Below are 23,789 nucleotides of genomic sequence, written 5' to 3'. Positions count from 1 at the left end.
GTTCATAAAAGATTGTTGGTTCGTTACGTGTTTGTTACTGCCGCTGTTTCTATTTTGTATTCTTATAATGCTGTTACAAGGTATTCTTTATCTAACACCGACAATATCAACTATACTACGATATTGGAGGTGTAAGGATATAACATCTGTTGACAAGGATTTTTCAAAGCTTACATAGATTATTTGACCATTTGTGCCCGTGCTGGTGGCACGTAAAAAGTATCCACTACACTCTCAGAGTGGTTGGTGTTAGGAAGGGCATCCAGCTGCAGAAACATTGCCAGATTAGATTGCCAGCCCCAGTCAAAACGTCCAACCCATGCCAGCATGGAAAACGGACGTCAAGCGATGATGATGATGATGGAGAACCTATTAGCTGCAGTAATACAGCTTCAAGAGAAGCAACAGGAACAACTACAGGAGTTGCAGAAGCAAATATTACAACAACAACAGTTAATTGAATTACAGTTAAGGAAGTCTGAAAATTCAGTAATTTTGTTTCCACCAGATGGCGTGGCAAACTTGATTTCAGAATTCACTTATAATCTGGAGGAGGGTATTACATTTCCTGTGTACTGTAGAAGGTATGAAGAAACTTTTAACAAAGATTGCGAGTCATGGCTGGATGAGGAGAAAGTGAGGCTATTAATACGCATGATAGCTCCAGCTGAGCATGAATACTACTGTAACTTTATATTGCCCAAAAAGTTGAGTGAGATTAATTTCTAAGAAATTATTGAATTACTATCAAAGATCTTTTGTGACAAAAGTTTGTTATTTAACACTCAAATGGAGTGTTGGAGCTTAACAAAAAATGACGATGATGACTTTATTACATATGCTGGAGTAGTCAACCGTATGTGTGAAGACTTTAAACTTCAGGAACTCACTCAGAGTATGTTTAAATCCCTTATCTTCATACAAGGCCTTACGGCAACTGAAGATAGAGAAAATGTGGGCAAGGATTCTCTCAAAATGGAGCAAGCGAATCAAGACATAACTCTACAGACCATTGCAGAAGAATGTCAAACAATGGTAAAACTGAAGCACAACATGAAAAAAAGTCAAGATGTGTCAACCCAGAAAGTACAACCAAAAAAGAGTGCCAGGCCCCAATCTATGTTATAGATGTGGAGGCCTACACTTTAGAAAAGAGTGTCTGTTTAAAAACCAAAGATGCTATAGTTGTCAGAAACTTGGTCACAAGAGCTCACACTGCCGGACAAGATTACGAGAGTTGAATGCAAAAATTTCTAAGGTGCTTTCAGCAGAAAGTGATTACAACACATAAACAAGAAAATTTATTCACGTAAAAATAAATGAGGTAAATATTAAACCACAGTTGGATATAGGTAGTGATATTTCAACCATAAATGCAGATACATGGAGGAAAATCAGGAAACTGAGGTTATGTAAAACAGAGAAAATTGTGCATGGCATGATGGTGATAAATTACATTCCATAGGCAAAATGTGTACAGATGTCACATTCCAAAGATAAACATGAAGCAAAAATATTCATTGTGGAGAATACAATCAATCTGTTTGGTACAGATTGGTTGGAGTTATTTGACTTATGACACCTTCCCATAAGTATCTATGGCAAAAACATAAATGGTTATCTCGTTAAAAATAAATTGCCTGAGGAATTGAAGAGAAAATTGAAAAAGATGTTTCCTCAAGTACTACTGGAGGACTTAGGTCTATGTAAAAAGACTGAAGCCTGCTTTCAAGTAAATGAAAATGCTGTGCCTGTATTTAAATTTAACAGAAGAGTACCGTTTGTGGCAACTGAAATTGTAAATGAAGAATTGGACAGACTGGAAAAGAGTGGAATCATGAAAAAGGTGGATTACTCGAAGTGGGTTGTGCCCACAGTGTGCATTAAAAAAATATAAGATTAGGCTGTGTGCCAATTTCTCTACAGGATTAAACGGCTGCTTAAAGGCATGCTATCTCTACTCCTGACTCTAGAGGACATTTTTGCAAAATTAAATGGTAGAAAAATTTTCTTCCAATTGCATCTGTCTGACGCTTATTTACAGATTAAAGTAAATGACAATAAATACACATAGAAGATTGTACAGACATATCCGGTTACTTTTTGGATTAAAGGTTACACTGGCAATATTTCAGGAAATCATGGACACTGTCATCTGATTGTGAATTTGTAATCCCTTATTTGGATGATATATTGATTAAGAGTAATTCGCACGAACAGTATGTGGAGCATATAAAAGCCTTGTTCAAGAAAATTAAAGAGTATGGGGTTCACTTTGAGTGAAGAAAAATGTGAATTCTTTTTGTCTCAAATTAGGTACTTAGGGCAAATAATTGATAAAAATGGTAGACAGCCTGATGCAATAAAGAATATGCCTGCTCCAACAAATATACCAACATTACAAGCATTTCTTGGGCTGCCAAACTACTACCAAAACTACATTCCTAACATGCACAAATTAGGAGCTCCATTGAATGACTTATTAAAAAAGGAAGTAAAGTGAAATTGGTTAGTTAAACGCCGCAATGTGTGTGAAGAATTAAAAAAAATTTTAATAGCAGATTTGTCTCTAGTGCATTTGATCCTGAAATAGATGTTGTAGCATCTGGCGCTTCAGAATACAGAATAGGAGCAGTTTTGCTATACAAATGTAAAGATGGAATTATGAAACCAGTGAATCATGTTTTGTGCTCAATAACAACAGTAGAGAAAAAAATGCAAATAGAAAAAGAAGCCCTATTGATTATCTTTGTTGTAAAAAAATTTCACAGGTTTCTACATGGTAGAAGTTTTCTGTTACAAACAGATCATCAACCATTGCTATCAATTTATGGGTCAAAGAAAGGGTTACCTACCCATAAAGGGTTATGAACCGACTACAATGTTGGGGTATAATATTACTAAATTACAATTTCAAAATGCAATATATTCCATTGAAAAAATTGGTCATGTGGACTGTCTATCGAGACTAATTTTCCCAAAAATACAGAACCACTAGAAGATACTGTGATAGCTGCACTGCAGACAGAAAATGGAATAAAATGTATTATGACTAATGTTATCCAAGAACTGCCAGTGACTGCACAGGATATAAGAATGCAATCTGTAGGCAATGATTATATTACAAAAATGAAAGAAGCTTTAAAAAATAAGCAGAATATGAATACAAATTCGAGTAGTTTCTCAATATGCAATGATATTCTGATGTATGTGCAAAGAGCTGTGGGACCAACTACATTACAAAAACATGTATAGCAGTTCAACAGCGGACACCCAGGAATGTCGAGGATGAAAGCTCTGATGGGGAGCTACATCTATTGGCTGACTTTGAACCAGGATATCGAAAATTTGGTGAGAACTTGTTGAGGTTGCATGCTTGCGGCCAAAGCCCTGCCAGTAAAGTATCAATCGTGGCCGGAGACTGAGAACCCATGGTCTAGGTTACATATCCACTATGCCAGACTGGTGAACAGTGCTTACTATCAAATCATTGTAGACAACTGTACAAAGTAGCCAGAGGTACACAAATGCAATAAACCAACTGCTAAGACAACTATAAAGTTCCTCTATGAATTATTTACATGATATGGTGTTCCTGACATGTTAATTTCTGGTAAGGGAATGCAATTCTTGAGATAAAATGCATGTGATAAAGCATATTTTCACTCCACCCTATCACCCGAGGTCAAATGGGCAGGTAGAAAGATTTGTGGACATGTTCAAAAGAGTGTTAAGAAAAGCTAGAAATGAATTATGTAATGCTGAAGCACTAGATTAACCCCCAATCCAAGTACAAATTCAGGAAAGTCACCCACAGAGTTGATGTTCATGAGAAGAATAAAATCAATTTTGAAAAGTTATTGCCAGACAAAAAAAAAAAATGTAAAGGAAATACGAACTATTTCAAAGTAGGAGATAAAATGCATTTTAAAACCTACAGAAATGGTAAAGAAGGCTGGGAGGATGGCCTTGTAACCAAAAAAATAGGAAGTATGATGTATGAAATTAAAGGACCACACTGGGAACAAAGGAGACACATAAATCAAGTAAAGAAGAGACATACCAAAGAACAGAGAGAAATTCCTTTGGAAGTATTTTTTTATGTAGTCAATGTCCCAGCACCAAAAGTAATGGAGTCCCATAGAATGAACATGAGAAAAATGGAAGCAGACCGAACACCTTGAGATAAGGCCCAAGCGAAAAAGATACTAAAAAATAATAATAATAAATAAAATTTCTTTATTCCTTCAGAACTCAAAATCTCAAAAAAGGAAGATGCCGTGGCAAGAGTACAACACCTTCTGATGAGAATAGACAGGACCACTACATATAAATGGTAGCGGTCTGATGTAGTTGGCAATTCATAGTTTGGTTTTCGAAGTCCAGGTATAGTTTACAGTTCGAGTCAGTGTGTTGGAAATACTGATTGTTGGTTTGTTACATGTTTGTTACTGCCGCTGTTTCTATTTTGTATTCTGATAACACTGTTACAGTGTATTCTTTATCCAATGTTAACAATATCAAGCGTACTACGATATTGGAGACATAAGGATATAACAGTTTTATGTGTGTGTGCATGTATTTTTGAGTGGACCCCTGTCATGACATGATGGTTGTAAACAAGGATTACAGTCATACAAGCGATGTTATTCATTTCTAATCTTCTGTGAAAAACATGTCTGGCCATGGAAAATATTACCTTGCTTGGAAACAGGTGAGGGTTGGCAACAGGAAAAACATCTAACCATACAAAATAAACTCTGTCTGATTCATGGAACACATGGAAAAGTGGATCTTAAAACAATGTTGATGATGATGAAGATGATGTACTGCAGCAGAAATCTCAAAGAAACAGAGAAGTTTATGATTTCCTTACCAACTTCAAATGAACTTGTAGAAATTCGTCCCACAGAAGATTTCGTTACTACGCTGGTATTGGATGGAATACGTATTCGTTCATGACCATGTTTTGGAAATGTAGAGCATCCACTGAACTCCTGAATCTCACGAGAATGTAATGGATAGCGTTGAAGCCGATTGTATGGAAAGTCTTCATTGTGTGATGGAGTATTGTTATTGGTGCTCTGAAAGATCAGGAAAAAGAAAAAAACGTTAAAATAATGAAAAAACAAAAACGTATACCATAATCAAACTTTCTTTTTATCTCATCACTGCACCATCCTTCAACCATTTTATATACATTTGCTAGTGACATTTAAACCCTGGGTATGTCTTGAAGACAGTGTAGTCTTGTAAATGAGACCACTGTCCAGTTTGTGTTTTTGTAACATTGACGTATACTAACAACTATTACAGCCTTTCTGCACTCTTTCTCCCTCACTTTGACCAAGTAGATAAAACAATTAGCATCAACTACACTTATATACACACACATCTATACATGTAAACATTTCATGTGTGCTACAGATATTAATATGGGTTACATGGCTTTTACAGATTCTGCAGTTTAAATAGCAATCTTTAAACAGGTTAAAGCAAACTTTGCTTTGTTGCTACCTACCCAACAAAGCTTACTACATACCTAGATAATGGTTTACTACAGAGATAACAGGCCTCAAGACCTATACAGAAGAGTAAAAGGAAGTGATAATATTTATACCTTTTTTTGTTCAAAATCAAAATTCACAATTAGCACAATGGACTCTGTTCATTTGCAGCTTATAATCTTCCTGAAGAAATCAAAATATTGACTGACATAGTTACTAGATTTATGAAGAAATCAACTTACAGGTTGTGATGATGTGGGTGACATACTAGAACGGAAGTCTATACTGCGCAAATGGTAGGGTGTACGGTCAGCTTCCATCTCAGGAATTGAAGTATTGATATAAGATTGAGAGCTATGCCGAGGAGACACCGAATGAGTGTTGGATCCAAGAGTTGAAGAACTTGTGTTTACTGGTCCATTGCTTGAATGACTGGGTACTTGGTAGATTGAACTTTGGTTTGGTTGTCGAAGTAATGTGGTCTGACCAGCAACACTAAAAAATAATGAGATCCAGAAAGGCTTATGTAAATGATTAAAAAAAACAATTAATATTTGATTTACAGATACAAAGTATTTGGAATTTTTATTATGTTGTACTTGATAAGATAAAGGCAGGGAAGGAATAACACCAACTGATGCCAAGGCAAAATCTGTCATCACTGATATAGAAAAAGTGATTGAAAAATTAGTGATGTTGCATTTAGCTGATTGGTTGAATAAAATTTCTTTATGTGCAACAGAAGCAATATTAGTTTAAAATAGCAGTCTGTGTTATCACACCTAAAGGAGATATATCATGGAAAGTCAAGTAAGGGAAGTATGAATGCAAAAAGAAGATTAAGAAAGTTCTTGAAAGATGAACAGGCTAAAATATCTTGTCCAAGTTCAGGGTGGAGATGATGGGTGGAAAAGACTGTAAAAGGTCTGGTGGGTCCCTTAAGGCACAAGGGATTCAGTTTACAGTAAAACATAGATTAGAGAAGGTGATACGTGATAGGCTTATGTAACAGGCTTTTGGTTGGGTTCAATCTGACAATCTAGCAACAGAGACATATGCATCATTCCAAATATGAAGGTAACAGGCTTTCATTTCTGTTGTTGTTCAAAACAATATTTGTTAGAGTGAAGAAATAGACTTACCATGAAATATAAATGGAAACTGAGACCAAGCAAGTGTATAGTTTGGGAAGTGTTATATTGTTAAATATTGCTCAAACTCTTATTTATGACAGATGGATAGATTAATAGGTAACTTTTAAAAATGTGAGTAAATACATCATTTTACATCCCTGTAAAATGAACAAAACACTGGAGAATCAACTTAAAATTGAAACTTGAAGTACCCACATTTCCTCTTTTTAAAATTTGTTCATCTTAAGAAGTACTTTCAATATACAAGTTTCTAAGAATAAGTTTGTGTTAATCATTGAGTAAAATAAGCTGATGTGCAAGGCACCAAAGGCATTATTTTTATATTTTTCTTTCAAATAGCTTAATTAAAGAAGAACGGGTCAATGAATCCCTTATTAGGATCTGCAAAATTGGTAAAATTATCCTCAGATACAAGACTTGGCCCTGAGCACAACAGAGTGAACTTCACTAAATATACTCAAGAAACCATATCGTAATGACTGGGTGACTAAGTCTAATTCAAGAATAGGAACAGTGTCCCAAATGGACAGTCATGCAGTTTCTATCCACCAAGCTTCACTCACAAGGGTTTGATTGACCTGATGTTAGTGTATAAGACAATTGTGCTAGGTGATATGCATTGTTATTGAACCCAAAATCATGTAGCTGCAAAGTAAACTTCTTAATTTCATGACTATGTTTGTGTCCATTGGGAGGGAAAGTGGGAATAGATAATAGTATAATCAATTTAGGCATCAATGTTGCTGGATTTGACAGAAGGGAGTCTTCGCTTTCAACAACATATTCTTGTGTTTGCTGAGAATAGAGAAAATTGTGAAAGTAGGAAATTTAGAAATATTTCTGTCTGACTCTCAGCTGCATGGTTTTGGGTTCAGTCCCACTGCATGCCACCTTGGCCAAATGTTTTCTACTATAGTCCTAGCTGGCCACTTGTGAGTGAATTCGCTAGACAGAAACTGAAAGTTGTCTGTCATATATATATATATATATATATATATATATATATATATATATATATATATATATATATATATATATATATATATTTATATATATATATGAAAGTATATTTGTGTATGAGTGTGTGCATACATGTATTATTGTCTCCTTGTTTTGACATTATATGATAGTTGTGAGTGAGGGACATCATTATACAAGTGGTGTCCATTTTCAGTCTTACATGAAAACATGTCCGGTTGGAGTATCAATCTATAGAAAATCTGCCTCAACCCCTTACTTGGCAAAGACGAGTTAACTTGTCTTCACCCAATTTGTCTTTTACAGAGTGCGATGAGTAAACTCATCCAAAACATATAATTTCAAAAACAGCCACAGATGAGTTCATACGTCAATTCTCGTTTTTTTTTTTTTTTTTAAATACAAATTATGCTCAGATGTTGAGCTCAGAAGATGACAATGAGTATGAACCTTCTATTAGAAGCTTGGATACATGAGATGAGAGTGCAAGCTTGTCTGATAATGGCTATTCTCTCTCAAGGGAGGATGAGGAGGATGGACAAATTTAGTGTTGATGTGGTGTCAGAAGAAAGCATGCTTCCTCCACCATCATGCTTCTTAGTCACTGGAGATCCTGGAATATCAATTTATCAAGACACAGCTGATATGATTCCTTTGGATATTTTGTCTTTTTTGTGACAGCAGAATTATTGATCGCGTTGTGAACGAAACTAATCGCTCTGTTGAACAAACTGGAAAAAGAGACTATGTGGTGCCCTGTAACAAAGGCAGAAATTTGCGTGTGTTTCGCCTTGAAAGTACTTGGGGGTGTTGTGAAAATACCAGATCAAGAAATTAACTGGTTGAAAGATGAACTACTTCAAAGACCAATTTATCAGGAGCAGATCAATTTGAAATGCCATTAAAAGATAAAACAGTATCTTCTTCATTTTGTGAATAATGAAACTTTTGATGCAGAAACACATCCCAACCCAAAATTGTATAAAGTTTATGATGTGCTTATGATGTTTAGAGAGAACTTTATAAAGTGTTATACCCCTAAGATTTATCTATAGACAAAAGCCTTATGCTGTTCAAGGGAAGGTTAGGATGGGTGCAGTACATACCTCTAAAAAGGAGTGAAGTATTTTTTTTTTTGTGTGTGAAGCAAAGACTTGATATGTGTTGGCAAAGGAATACAGTTTGATTCAGAATATAGTGAATATCCCATGAGATCTCATGTTGTGTTGTTTCTGATGAAGCATTTACTTGGTAAAGGTTACTGTGTTACTGTGGATAACTTTTACACTAGTCTGCAATTAGCTGATACTCTGGTTAATCACTACACTGATATTTACGGAACTCTCATTTGAATAGAAAGCAAGTGCCTGAACAGATGAAAAGGGCAAAATTGAAAAAAGGGGAAATTGCAGTATTCCAGAGAGGTAAGGTAATGACTCTTCGTTGGAAGGACAAAAAGGACATTGCAATGCTTTCAACCATTCACAACCCTGCTATGAAGGGCGTTGAGACAAGACAAGGGTCTGTGAAGAAACCAACAGTTGTATATAATTACAATTTTACAATGGGTGGAGTTGACAAGGTGGACTAACAACCAGTAGATTATCTCATCACAAGGAAACGGGGTAAGAAATATTACAAGAAAATCTTCCATTTGATGGATCTTGCAATATGGAATTCTTACTGAGGCAAGAAAAGAAGCCCTCACACACCTGAAATTTTGCATACAGATTATACAAGATATCATCACAAAATATGGGGCAGATTTACAACCTACTAAAGTAAATAGGGAGACCTTCGACTTCACCAGGATGTTCGTGTTTTACACCAGGACATTTTCCAATGGAAGTCCCAGCAAAGCAACAGAAAAGAAGACAAATTCAACAAGAAAATGTGCTTTGTGTTGCCTGAAATGTGACCATAGAGAGAAACCAGTCAGGAAGGAGTCACAATATATGTGTAAACTCTGTAACGTACCTTTATGTGCACTACCATGCTTTGAAAAATACCATACCAAATAATCATTCATAAAATGCCAGAGAAAGTAAGATGTATGGGAAGATGAGGTAAAATAAAAGATAAAATAAGTACAGTATTTTATTTACATTTACTTTCAGTATATATATATATATATATATATAAAGATTTTTGAGAAGACATGCTAAAAAAATGAGTAAAATAAATGTGGAATTCCCCTTTACTTTTGATGATAAAGTTGGAAAAAGAAAGCGATAAATAAAAAAAATATTGGAATTTTGCTGAAAATGGCATCTTCAAAATAAAATTTCAAGTAAAATATTGGAAATAGATAAAAGCAAAAATTATTTCCATAATCAACATTAAAAATATAAAAAAAGCAATAAAAAAATTTGTCTGAAAATGAAACGTTTTCTCCAAAAAATGTTAACTCCTTGCTGGGGAAGGAGTTAACATTAAAATGATGATGAGGAGGAAAGAGGTTACTTCCATTTAACACTGTAGATATTGGTAAGATTTTTATATATTTGGATGAGAGAGAGAGAGAGAGAGAGGGAGAGTTTTATATATAATTTGAAGATGAAGCAGTAGAGGAAAGCAGTGATTGATGACAACTGCCAAAATGTCATCAGAAGAAATGCTTTTATTTGAAGTAAGATGGAAGAACATTAGATACAGACAAATTAAGATTAGTTATCATTGAAAAATTGTGTTGAGTATAAAAAACATACGAAATGTGGATGCTACTTACAGAATAATTTATCTGAAACATATAGTCAGCAACCATCTTCCAAATCAATAGAAACATATATATATATATATATATATAATAAAGTAAAGTTGTGGAATACCGTACGAGTGGAAATATATATGAAAGAAGGTTTGAAAATGCACCCACTTTTCAAAAATACTTATTCACCCAACCGGCTTCACCCCCCGGAGCCGGCCTGGTCAGGATAGCAACTTTCAAAGTTTACGTTCGTTTTTTTCCAATTAAATTTCTCTCCAGCTGCTATTTCGGAATGTCCAGTGTGGTTCTGGTAGATGCGATAAAAATATTATCTTTCTTCTCCACTCAACACATCAAAATTGCCTTTGTCTGTGTGTAGACATGAGATTTAATAAAATTACTGTCGCAACTCGCTTATTATATATCAACGTGCGACAGCCTATAATTTCTTTATATGTTTCCCAAATTGACCATCGATCACTAATTAATAAGTTGATTGATAAAAGATGTTAGATTTCAATTAATCTTTGGCATCATTGAACACTATATAACAAAAGATGCTCAGAAAAGACACGTGTTGGGATAAAGGGTGTGCGGCAAGGAGTCGCTCTGGCGTAATTAAAAGGTGAAATTAATTTAAGGTATAAATAAAAGGGGGAAAGAGAAGTCGCTCTGGCCCCGCTTGGTTGTTGATTACCACCTTCACCATTCAGAATGGGTAAGAGTAAGGAAACTGAAAGTCAACAGTCCGCGTTTACCTCTATTTATGTGGCAATGCACGCACGTTAACATAAATAAACATTTGTACTTATGAATGGAAGCGGGAGACAGGAATATTCTCATCACCCTTTTTCTCTCTCTTGATGCCTGCTAAACCACACTGCTTTTCACATAGACAAACTCAGATACATTCTTTATCTTTTCCTATATATATATATATATATATATATATATATATACACACACACACACACAGTCTGTATTTTCTGGTATACAGGTCAACAAAATATATAATGTAAAACATTGTCACTATCTTCCCAAACCCTGCTGCATTTCACATGGAAGTTTTGGTCCTCCAAAGTCGCCTTGGGTGACTAAGCCAATCTACCACTTTTTATTATAAATTATGGTCTGAAAAATTATATGCTGAAAAATACAGCATGTATTGCACCTTAAGCAAGTATCTTCTACTATATTCCCAAGCTGACCAAAACATTCTAACTGAATTTGGTAGACAGACTGAAAGACGCTCGTGGTATGTGTGAGTTTGTGTGCGTATGTGTGTGTGTCTCTCTCTTTCCAATTCTCTTCTTGTCTTGACGTTGAGCACTAATTGTAAACAAACGTCACCATTCTACAAACTGTCATTTATTTGGAATCTTTTGTGGAAACACATCTAGCCACTATACTGTCTATGCTCAAAGGACCAGGGAAAATCGCCTTGTATAGTAACAATGAAGGTTGGTGACAAGAAGAGCAACTGGCTATAGAAAATCTGTCTCAACAAATATCACCTGATCCATGCAAGCACAGAAAAGTGGGCATTAAAAAGATGATCATAAACATACACACGTATGTACGTACGTACGTATGTATGTATGTATGTATGTATGTATGCATGCATGCATGTATATTTCTATTAGATATACACATAACCGATCAAGAACAGAATCTAGATGCAAGATATCTGATCTGAACTACAAACTGTCCAAGCAAATCAACATAATAAAAAAGAAACATAAAAATAAAGGTAAAATAGCCAAACTAACCATGGAATTATTTCTTTCAAAAATAGGGAACTGAAAATCTTACCTATTGGAATAACTAGATGCATTTCTAGCACGTGGATTTGTGACAACTGGAGACAACCTATCTGGGAGTCGGTGAAAATTACCGCAATCTTGTAAAGGTGGCGAAACAGATGATGTTTTAGGGACGAATGGTGTTGAAGGATGGAAAGAAGGCATTTCAGATGGGTGAGAACGCCTTTGATTCAGCTGTGGAGCTGTGACATGATTAAAAGCTGCAGGCAGAGGATGCAATTTCTTTTCATATTTATTGGGTATGGACTTTGGTCGCACACCTTTGGAATAAGAGTCAATAAAAACTGCATCAAGTGCTGTTGGACTTGAGTGAAGAGGAGTGTGGCTAGAAGGCAATGTCTTACAATCAGACATGTTCTTCTGAAAATGGTCTTTGGTTGAAGGAGGGGGTACAGATTTGGTTAAATAAGGAGTTAATGTAGTCAGCTTCATCAATTTTGATGTCTGACTGTTCGCAGATGGAGTTTGTCTCCCAATCTCAGAATTCTGAGGACTATGTCTGTTTGCAGATGGCATTTGTCTGCCAACCTCAGAATTCTGAGGACTATGTCTGATGGAGGCTGCAAATGAAGAGTGAGTTCTTTCTGGAGGGACAGGAGGGGCTTTGTATGAAGGCACATAGTCCTGTAATATTACAGATAATGGTGGACGGTCTTTACGTTTCTGTGATGAAACTATTACAGTGCCCTGACCAGACACATTGGTTTGCATTCCTCTGTATTTTGGCCAGGTACCACTATTTTCATGTTCAAGTTCTTTTTTCTTACGACCATTGTAATTCTCTTGCTCATTCAACATGGTGTTAAATTCTGCAATTACTTTGTCTTCATCAGTTTGAGCTGCATTTCTTTCTTGCTTATCAATGTATTTACTATGACGACCTTTTTTGAAAAAGTCCCATGCTTTCTCTAAAAGCTTGTCAGATGCACTGTGTCGGCTTTTATTTTCAGATTCCTTTTGATGTGAAGATTTGTTGCTTTTCCTATGTGGAGGTTGTGGACTGTCCAAACTGTCAGTCTGGGAACCACTGTGCCGAACACTTCTACTGTCTTTGCTTTCTTCTAAGCCACTATCCCAAAGGTGATCTTTATCTGCTTCATTGCAGGAATGATCAGAGGTTGCAGCAGAAATTACAGATTGTTCATGCAATGATCTAATCATGGTTTGGCAGATAGGTGTTGGAGAAGAACCAGTTGAATTGGCAGGGGAGGCAGTCTGTCGCCAAATTTCTAACATTATCATTTCTCCACATGTCTGTAATATTTTGGTTACTTCAGAAGCAGACATACAATCAATGTTCTGACCATTAATCTAAAATGGAACAAAAAAAAAAAAAAACAACATTAAACCAACATGATTTTATTTATTAATATGAGTAATATCTAATTCAATATAACTGTTCATAGTTACTGTGTTTTAGACACCAAAGTGTGTTAGTAGTAACTGGTAAAATTTATTCTTTAAAGCAGACATAGGCAACCTTTTACGAGAAACGCACTGCATAAGGCATAGCCATAGCTCATCAGGCAGGCCACACTGCTAAAAAAAATTAAAGGTAATTGTTCATTAGGCATACCATTTAGAGAGACCTGCAGGCTGCATGTGGATTTACGTTAAAGCAATCAGTGATTTACTAAAATTGAAACTAGTATTATCTGAAGTAAATCTAATAACAAAGCCAAAGAAAATTAATGTGTGGGGTGTGTGTGTGTGTGTGTGTGTGTGTGTGTGTGTGTACACTGGTGTGACTGTGAATAAGAAACTTGCTTCCCAACCATGTGGTCTTGGGCTCAACCCCACTGCACACACACATTCTTAAACAAGAATATTGTTGACAGTGACTACAAAGTTTTGGCCAGTTATGCCATCATCAGACTCTAATGCATTAGAGTAAATTTTGGCTTTATATAATCTCTGTTGTGCCAGTTGATGCTAAACAGAGTACTTTTTCATTTTTAACTGCCATATATGTTTACATAATGATGTATCTTTTTCCTGCTTGAGTTGTGAAAAGTGTGCATGCATTGGTTGCACCATATCTTGAACTGGTTTGTTGTAGCTCCTGTATATGTAGATATAGTATCTGGTGTGGTATTCGTGGTTACCATTGTGTTATATATGGTATTTTTTGAGAGACAGTTTCCTTCCAGAGGGCAGAATGAAGGTGTTCTTACTTGGCTGTATGTGTTTGAGTGGGGTTGTAGTTAGGTTTTAGGGTAGGTTGTTATGGATAAATTTTTATTGATTAAATTTATTGTTTAGAGTTTATTAATATATGTACAGCCTTGTAAGCAAGTGTGTATGCTTAGGTGTGTTTCTTTGTTAGGTAGGCACAGGATGTGTTAGTGGTTTAGTTATTTTGGGCTTTATTGAATTTGAATATGCAAGGGCCAGAAGTGTGAAGTCTAGCATTTAAAACCTTAATAACTGGGTGTGTCAACTTTTTTTGTAATGGATTTTTTAGGGGTTCACAAAAGAATGTAAATAGGTGGTACATTTTAGTCAGTCAGTTTCTTTACTTGTTCCTGCTGTTATTTAGTGTGTTATTTTTATTTGGAAGGTGGCAGTTGTTAGTCAGGCATATTATATTGTGTTTTGTCTACCTTCCTACTTATTAGGACTTTGGTTTTAGCTAGGTTGACTCTAAAGCCCTTCGATTCTAGTCCTTGCTTCCACACCTGAAACTTCTCCTCTAGTTCTGATAGTGACTCAGCAATTAATGCAAGGTCATCAGCATAGAGGTGCTCCCAGGGGCATCCTGTCTTGAATTCCTCTGTTATCGCCTGGAGGACTATGATAAATAGGAGGGGGCTGAGGACAGAACCTTGGTGGACCCCTACCTCTACCCAGAATTCTTCACTGTACTCATTGCCAACCCTCACCTTACTGACAGCGTCTGTACATGGCTCGCACAGCTCTAACCATTCTTCTATCCCTAGTTTCCTCATTGACCACCAAATAAGGGATCGGGGGACCCTGTTAAAGGCTTTCTCCATGTCAACGAAAGCCAGGTACAGAGGTTTATCCTTGGCTAGGTATTTCTCCTGCAGCTGTCTTACGAGAAATATAGCATCAGTGGTGCTTTTCTCTGGCACGAACCCAAACTGCATCTCATCTAAACTGACTCGCTCCCTAATTAGTTGGCCTATGACCCTCTCCATGACTTTCATTACTTGAAGGTCATGGAGCGGGTCAATAATAATAATAATAATAATAATAATAATATTAATTTTTATAATAATAATAATAACAATAATAATAATAATAATTATAATTAATTCCAATGCTAGCTGATCCTACACACTATCCTTCTCAAGTTAGTACAGATTGTTCTACTCCAAGAACAGTAATACTTGAGGAATTATGTAATGCAAAAGTGGATTAAATTTATTGATCACTTATATAGACCTAACATTATCAAGCAAATTAAATTAATCCTTCTCCATTCTAGTCATTAACTTACATCTTGTTCTAACTTTAATATGGATCCTTTGCTATAATTTTATTTCAATAGCAGGCGATATAACACACTAAGCTCCCTTTATCAACACTCATTTTCTTATTTTTCTTATTTTTATTACTTTTTCCTCTTTGTAAAATAGTTCCATATTCATATAGTTTACGTATATATTTACGTAAATATTATCGATCTGGTTTTCGAAAGTAATATAATAGAATAAAATAAATGATTACTTTCCTTCGTACATCTCTCTCAAATCCAGTTTTAATATTCTATTCTCTATCTAGAAATATACTTTAAGATATACTCTTTCTACTCGTACTTAACTTCTATATTCTGTCTAAGATTGACTTCTGCTTTTATTAATATACCTTTATGTCATAAAGTAATATATAAGGACGCACGTTTTTTTCTGACAGATAATTCTGATTTAGTTTAAATATGCATTTAAATATGAATTTAAATATGTATTTATTGCAAATCCATTTCTTCATGTAATTTAATCTTTTATTACTCTATAATATTATATTATGTATTGCCGTTTACTTAGGTTAATTACTGTAATTACTATGATACACTATTAATAGTTACTCATATTAACTATTCACATTATAAGCAACTTTATTGCTACACGTTTATTTACGAAGTTTCACGAACATAAACATGCACTCTAAATACAAATCCACTGGATTATTTCCCTTTTTCTTTCCACTTGCATACATTTTTTTATCAAACACTTAATTTATTATTTAAAAAATTTTTTGTGGCTTATTATGACTTCTATTTGATTTAAACTCCAATTGTAGCATTCATCACTTTCCTCCTAATACTACATCCTGTAACCTAGTGTTCTTATATCTAACGGTCTTTTTAAACTTAGCTATGTAGTGTTCTTCCAAATATGTAATTTTCACTTTCAGTACAAGTCTTGCATTTAAAGAATGGTTCCCTGAAGAGAAAATTACATGTATAATAACATCTTTTATTTCTTTGGAATAGAGTGCATGTAATTTTCGAAACATGTGTCGGAATTAAAGGAACTTTATTATAAGCGTCTTGCTCCATTTATTCTTTATTATATATATATATATATATATATATATATATATATATATATATATATATATATATATATTCTTATATATCTATTTTCTTAGGAACCATGGAGGCAAAAAATAAGGTATTATTTGATTCTTTCACCAGCACGATTTTCACTAAGAAAAAAAAGCAAAAAAAACTTGGATTTTTTTTGCATGGAATCAAGTACCCTGACCTCCTAATATGCTGCAAACTCATTTTTGTTCGGAAAAAAAAGTACCCCCCCCCCCCCCATTCCGGAATCATTGGAAATTTCTTTTTTTTTTTTTTTTAATGAATTCTGGTGACCTCTTAATATGCTACAAAACTCTTTTATGGGTCCAGAAAACAGTGTAAAGTGAGGTGGAAGCCTTGGAAATTTCACCCCCACCCCCATTGATCTTTTCACCTGCATGATTTTCACTAAGAAAAAAAAAACTTGGATTTTTTACATGAAATCAAGTACCCTGACCTCTTAATATGCTGAAAACCACTTATTTTTGACCAGAAAAAAAGGTAGGTGGGAAACCGGACCACCAAAGATTACAAAGGGAAAATCTATTTTTGACACAGAAATGTGTTTCATTGTGTGGAGAGAGAGAGAGAGAGAGAGAGAGAGAGAAAGAGAGTGGGTGACGAAGTTCACCTAAACATTGAATGGGTAGCAATCTATCATAATTATATCATTACATATCATTATCACTATCATTGTTCAACCTCTGCTTTCCATTCTGGCAAGGGTTGGACAATTTGACTGAGGACTGGCAAGCCAGGGAAATTTATTCGGGATTATTATATATATTATATCCAGTGATTTTGAGAGGTAGGAAAAAGATATTTTGTTAATATTATACTTTTACTCTGTTTCACTCACACATGCAAAAACTGTGTTTTTTTTTAAGATGAATTTATCGCTTATCTCTCCACACTTTGCTACCACTAACTTCTTTAACCTCTGCATTTTCACTTATTCATTTCAAACTTCTTTGAATTTTCAATCTAATGTAATCCACACTCTCTCTAAAATTATGGGTAAAGAAAGAAATAGCAAAAAATATTTGAAAATGGGGGTGGGGGTAAAATTTCTGAGGGTTCCACCCCACCCGGTTTTCTGGACCCCAATAAAGGGTTTTGTAGCATATTAGGAGATCACTGGAATTCAGTCAATGAAAGAAAAAAAGTTTCCAATGATTCTGGGATATTGGGAGGGGCGCTCCTTTTCCGAACAAAAATAAGGAGTTTGCAACATATTAGGAGGTTAGGGTTCTTGATTCCACACAAAAAATCTGAGTTTTTTTTTTCTTAGTGAAAATCATGCAAGTGAAAGGATCAACATTTACCAAAAATAAAGTCACAAATGAATGAGTATGAGAAAGTAGCTGATAAACATACACAAACAAATCTGAATTCAAAACAATCACAGGAATCATGATTGACAATGATTCCTAACGGTAGATATTGGAACTACAGTGCAATATGAGCTCCGAAAGGCCAATAAATAAGACAACACAGCTGATTTCCTGATTTCATTCACTAAGTTATACTACTGTATGGTGGGTATCTTAACATTTAACTATATGTATTTTAATGATTTTATATGCTTTTATTCTTATTTATTGTACAGTAACATGATTTCATGTGCTTTTAACAGTTTTCTAGTGATTTTATGATTCCAATATTTGTGGCGGACAGAGGTAAAGCTGAGAAAAATGACTTAACTTGATTTTTATTTTACCATATATTGATTTTGAAAACTGACATATAATTGAAAACGACTTAAGCTGAGGTATGCCTGTGTGTGTGTGTGTGGGGAGAGAGAGAGAGGGAGAGAGAGAGAGAGAGAGAGAGAGAGAGAGAGAGAGAGAGAGAAAGAGAGAGAGAGGGAGAGAGAAAGAGAGAGGGAGAGAGAAAGAGAGAGAGAGAGACTAAACTTACGCTGCTGATTCTGTCCCCAACAATAAGCATTCCATCTTTTGCTATTACTGAACCAGCAGAAATGCGACTGATGAAAATACCATTTTCTATTTGGATTCCCATATCTACAAGAATATAAGAAAGTAATTAAAGTCATATATTTCCATTCAAAGTAATTGCAATAATAAAGTAAAGTAGATATTAACTGTGATATTTAAGAAAATCCAAAAAATAAAAATCAATAAAAATGTTCCTCCAAGGACAATATTCTAACAAATAAAAAAATACAAAATGCACAAAGGTATTTTTATGGAAGATTATTTAGAATGTTTACTTTGTGCTAAAATTTAGATGCATAAACTAGAGTAGTTTTTTTTTTGTGGTTAGTATACAGTAGAGTCTATAAAGGTGCTTTTATGATTGAAAAACACAGCTTGAGCAAATGCTTGACCAAGAAAGATAATTATTTAATGGTGATGTGCCAAACCAACAGAAAAGAACTGTATTTGCTAGAGTATAAGATGCACTCTTGCATAAAACACATCTCTATTTTACAAACAGTTGTTTGAATAAGAACATGGTTTTAGGTTCACTCCCACTGCAGAGCATTTTGTGCAAATATCTTCTATAGTTAGAGGCTGACCAAAGTTTTGTGAGTGGATTTAGAAAATGGAAACTGATTGAAGCCCGTTGTATATATGTGTGAATGTGTATGTATTTGTGTCTCCTTGTCTTGAAATCATGTGATAGTTGTAAATGATTGTCACTGTCAAACAAGCAGTGTCTTTCATTTTCAATATTCTGCAAGAACATGTTAGCCATGGAGAAATATTACCTTGCTTGGAATCAGGTGAAAGTTGGTGAGAGAAAGGCCATCTAGCTGTAGAAAATATACCTCAATAAATTCCATCTGACCCATACAAGCATGGAAAAGAGGACATTAAAATGACAATGATTTTCTGGAAAAACAAATTCGGTAATTCCGTCATACAGATATTTTAAAGTGATTTTTTAGGACAGAAATCAGTAATCCATGCATGCATGTAAATACTGTATTATTAACAGTATACTGGAATAGAGAATGAAACCATAAATTTATAAATAAATTGTTACATGAGTACTCCATTTCAACATTATCTTCTTCCAGATCAACTATACAGTTGTTTATATTTTGGTGAAGAGAATTGCCACAGAGGATGTAAAACTTGTATTTCTAGCTGTGATGTTTTGTGTCACTATTGGCTACCAGTGTGGTGTATTACAATATAGTTTTGTAGTCACCCACTCATTGCAAATAGCTGACAGGCAGGTGCGAGATTCTCAACATTCCTCAACATAGGTGCAGCCATGGCTGTGTGGTAAGAGGCTTGCTTCCCAACTACACGGTGCCACATTCAGTCCCACTGTGTGACACGTTGGGCAAGTGTTTCCTCTTATAACCTCAAGCTAACAAAAGCCTTGTGAATGGATTTGGTACATGGAAACTGAAAGAAGCCTGTTGTATATCTATGTTTGTGTATGTGTGTGTGTGTGTGTGTTTGGGCGTGCATGTGTTTGTATCTGTGTTTGTCCCCCACTACCACTTCACAACTGGCATTTGTGTGTTTACATCCCTGTAACTTAGCAGTTTGGCAAAAGAGATCGATGGACTTAACAAAAACATAAGTACTTGGGTCAATTCATTCGACTAAAAAATCCTTCAAAACGGTACCCCAGCATAGCCACAGTCTAATGACTGAAACAAATAAAAGGTAAAAGATAAAAAATTCCTTGTTTTAGGACAATTTTTCATTTTGATAATGAACAAATGATTGTTAAAGGTAACACAATCATTAAACAATATAAGATACATACCAGGTGAAGGTTATGTAAGCTAGGGAAGGAGGTATAATGAAATGATGTGATCTCCCCATATAACTTCCAATATATTATGAGGCAGTATCAAAAAATTCCCAGACTAGTTCTGTAGTGCACCAACAGATGGCAGCACAGGGTTTCATATGCAGTGAGAGCTAGCAGTGACCTTCATGAGGCAGTGTGCCAAGTGACATTACTGTGTTTCTTTTGCAAGTTGTGAAATTTGTGTCTTTGTGATCATGTGTATGCTGTAGTCTGTGATTTTGTTAAGGACAAGAAGTTGGAACAAAATGCCAACGTGAATTTTGTGTTAAATTTGGGAAGTCAGCTACAAAGATATTGAGCATGCTTATAGTGATGAGGTAATGAGTCGTACACAATGTTTTGAGTGACACAGGCACTTCAAAAGTGGAAAAACGTCCTTAGAAGATAAGCAATCTAGAAGACCTGCTATGAGTGTCACTCCAGAAATGTGGAGAAAATTCATCAGCTTGTGCATGAGGATTGTTGGAGGACAATCAATGACACTGCTTATATTGTTTGTCTGTCATATGAGTCCATGCAGGCAATCTTAATGTCTAAATTGAACATGTGACATGTCTCTGCCAAGTCTGTCCCCTGCCTGCTGACCACTGAGCAGAAAGAATATTGCATTGAAGTCTGTCAAGAGCATAAAGAATTGGATTCTTCATGATAACAATGCACCCTGTCACTGAACTCTCCTCACCTATGAGTCTCTTGCCAAAAACAACATGGTATTGCTTCTGCACCTACCCTATTCACCAGATCTAGCACCTGCAGACTTCCATCTCTTCCCCAAGATGGAAATGCAGCTCAAAGTTTGCTGGTTTAACACCATTGTTGAAATCCAGAGTGAATTGCAGAAGGTCCAAAACCAAAAGTGGCAGGAACACAGGGACTGGTGCATTGCTGTGGAAAGTGACTATTTTGAAGGAGATGATATTAAGTTATTTTTTATTAAACATAACTAGTCTGGGAACTTTTTGATACCACCTCATACAAGCAATTTTTTATAAGTTTACGCTAACTCTCTGTGACAATTTGGCCTGTTTTCAATATTTTATTGTGCCTAATGGACATATACTCATCCAGCCTCCTAGTCTACAGTGTTAGGTTTCCCATCTGTAATATGGCTGCATTAGTTGCAGGGCAATTTTTGGACATAAAAAAAGTGCATCTTATACATCACTAAACAGAGTAACTTGGTGTAATTTTTGTGGAGCTGGAAAATAATGGAAAAAAACAGAAAACAAAAATACACCAACAATAAGTTTGAATTTTGAAGTGACATGGGGGAAATGTCAAACTGTTCACATATTTGTCATTGAATATTTCACAAGCCCTGATACTACACAGTATCTCAGTATATATTTTTTTCTACTCTAGGCACAAGGCCCGAAATTTTTTTTTTGGGGGGGGGGGGGCAACTGATTAGATCAACCCCAGTATGCAACTGGAATTTAATTTATTGACCTTGAAAGGATGAAAGGCAAAGCTGATCTCAGCGGAGTTTGAGTATCTCAGTATATATTACTTTCTAGTAAAGAATATGGATTGCAATGAGATCACACTAAAATGGTGCTATTTATGTGCCACTGGCATGGAAGCTAGAAGCTAGACAGCTGCTCTGGCAACGATCACACTCGGACGGTGCTCTTAGCGCTCCACTGGTACAAGTGCCATCATGATTTCGCTTTCACTTGCCCCAACAGGTCTTCGCAAGCCAAGTTTAGTGTCCAATGAAGGAGAGGTTGGCATGGGTGCCAGTCATCGAATTTGGTTCGATTTCGATTTCACTCAACAGGTCTTCGCACAGTTATGGAAATGAAAACTGGTTTGTATTTGTAGTAAAAAACAAAAAGATCCAATACAGAGTGGAAATAATGATGTGTATGAATGAGAACTGGATTTAGTATCTTCACATTAAATGAATATTGCGAAATTTCTTTCACATGAAATTCTGAAAAGTAAATTGTTTAACTGTTGATGGCCATTCAAATCAAGTTAAATTCTGATAGGGTGAAGCAAAATATGAAATTGTGTTAACCAAAAAACATGTATATAATGTCTGTATTCTATATATACAACAAATAATGTACAGAGTAACTATAAAATCTGAATACTAATAGTAGAAACCATGTTGAAAATATTATTCATTAACGTAGTTGAATAAAATTATTGAAATTATCCATTTTTGCTCATGTATCCAGACTTTATGGTCATCCTGTATATAATATATACAACAAATAAATACACAGTTAAATAGAGGAGAACTCATAGTATGTATCTCTATAGTTAAGATGACTCATAAATATGAAAGATATGCTCAAAATTGTATACAAATCCATTGGCTGCCTCCACAGCTACACTGTAAACATTAACAGCCAGATAATTTTTGCCCTGATAAAATCCATATGAGAGAGAAAAGAGGTGTTGGGAAAATATAAATACTAAAAGAGAAAAAAAATCGACAAAACCATTATAAATTTTGTGTGTTGCAAGAATTTGAAGGAATTAGGGACTAAAAGTGAAGAATTGCTTGGAAGAAAGATATCAAAAATGGTGGTTAAAGAGTATAGAGCAACAGACAAATTGAGGAGAATAAAGCAAGAGAGAAAATAATGGAGATGTGACACAGATAATATAATTCTTAATTAAATAAATCTAGTTTTATAAAAGACAAAGACAATTCCAAACAGCTTCTAAATACATGCTCTCTTCTAAGAGAATTAAATTATTTTTGAACTCTACTTTTAGTCACTGAATACAAACAATGAAAAACTGAACCACATTTATGTTTTGAGTAGTTTTTTTTGTTTATGAAGTACTCATCTACCTTAATTAACATTTAAAAAATTTTTTAAATGTTCATTTTTTTAATGTTAATTTTATAAAGGGAGTGTGTTCAACAAGATGTAATTGACACCCATTAAAATGTCATATACACCTACAACTAGTCAAATGGCCTTCTTAGTAAAACTGATGCATCTTGTAAGCTACAACACAAGCCTTAGAAACTGTAGTATGACCCTTGTTAGCTGTAAAACAAACTTCTATACTATTACAGTCTCTGAAGCTGTAATGCAGCCTGAGACATGGCTTTGTAAGTGATGATAAACCTTTTTAAGTTGCAAACTAGGGTGTAAAGCTTAAAAATAGCCTCAACAGAGAATTAATCTTTAACTAGGGAAGTGACTTAATTTAAGTTACATGATTACCTTTCAAGCTTGATACATTGAGCTGAATTGGCTGCCAAGATCGTATCATGGATCTTCGTCGCCGGATGACCTG

General features: G+C 35.0%; 1 protein-coding gene across 4 annotated transcripts in view; it reads right to left on the bottom strand.

Moving 5' to 3' along the window:
* The window catches only part of LOC106873835 (disks large homolog 5), a 191,427-nt gene that overhangs the window by 53,724 nt on the left and 113,914 nt on the right, over positions 1–23,789 (bottom strand). For all 4 annotated transcript variants that reach the window (XM_089355087.1, XM_089355089.1, XM_089355090.1 and 1 more), the window contains exons 8-12: positions 23,717–23,786; positions 18,642–18,745; positions 12,159–13,480; positions 5,750–6,002; positions 4,877–5,084 (exon numbers count right to left, since the gene is read on the bottom strand). In XM_089355087.1, coding sequence (XP_089211213.1) covers positions 4,877–5,084; positions 5,750–6,002; positions 12,159–13,480; positions 18,642–18,745; positions 23,717–23,786 — 1,957 coding nt within the window. The remainder of the gene's footprint in view (positions 1–4,876; positions 5,085–5,749; positions 6,003–12,158; positions 13,481–18,641; positions 18,746–23,716; positions 23,787–23,789) is intronic.

The sequence above is a fragment of the Octopus bimaculoides genome, chromosome 7 (assembly GCF_046866305.1).
Source record: "Octopus bimaculoides isolate indiv1 chromosome 7, ASM4686630v1, whole genome shotgun sequence".
In the NCBI taxonomy this organism is placed as follows: domain Eukaryota; kingdom Metazoa; phylum Mollusca; class Cephalopoda; order Octopoda; family Octopodidae; genus Octopus; species Octopus bimaculoides.
The sequence above is the reverse complement of the archived record's forward strand: the minus strand, read 5'-3'. Positions and strand labels throughout refer to the sequence as shown.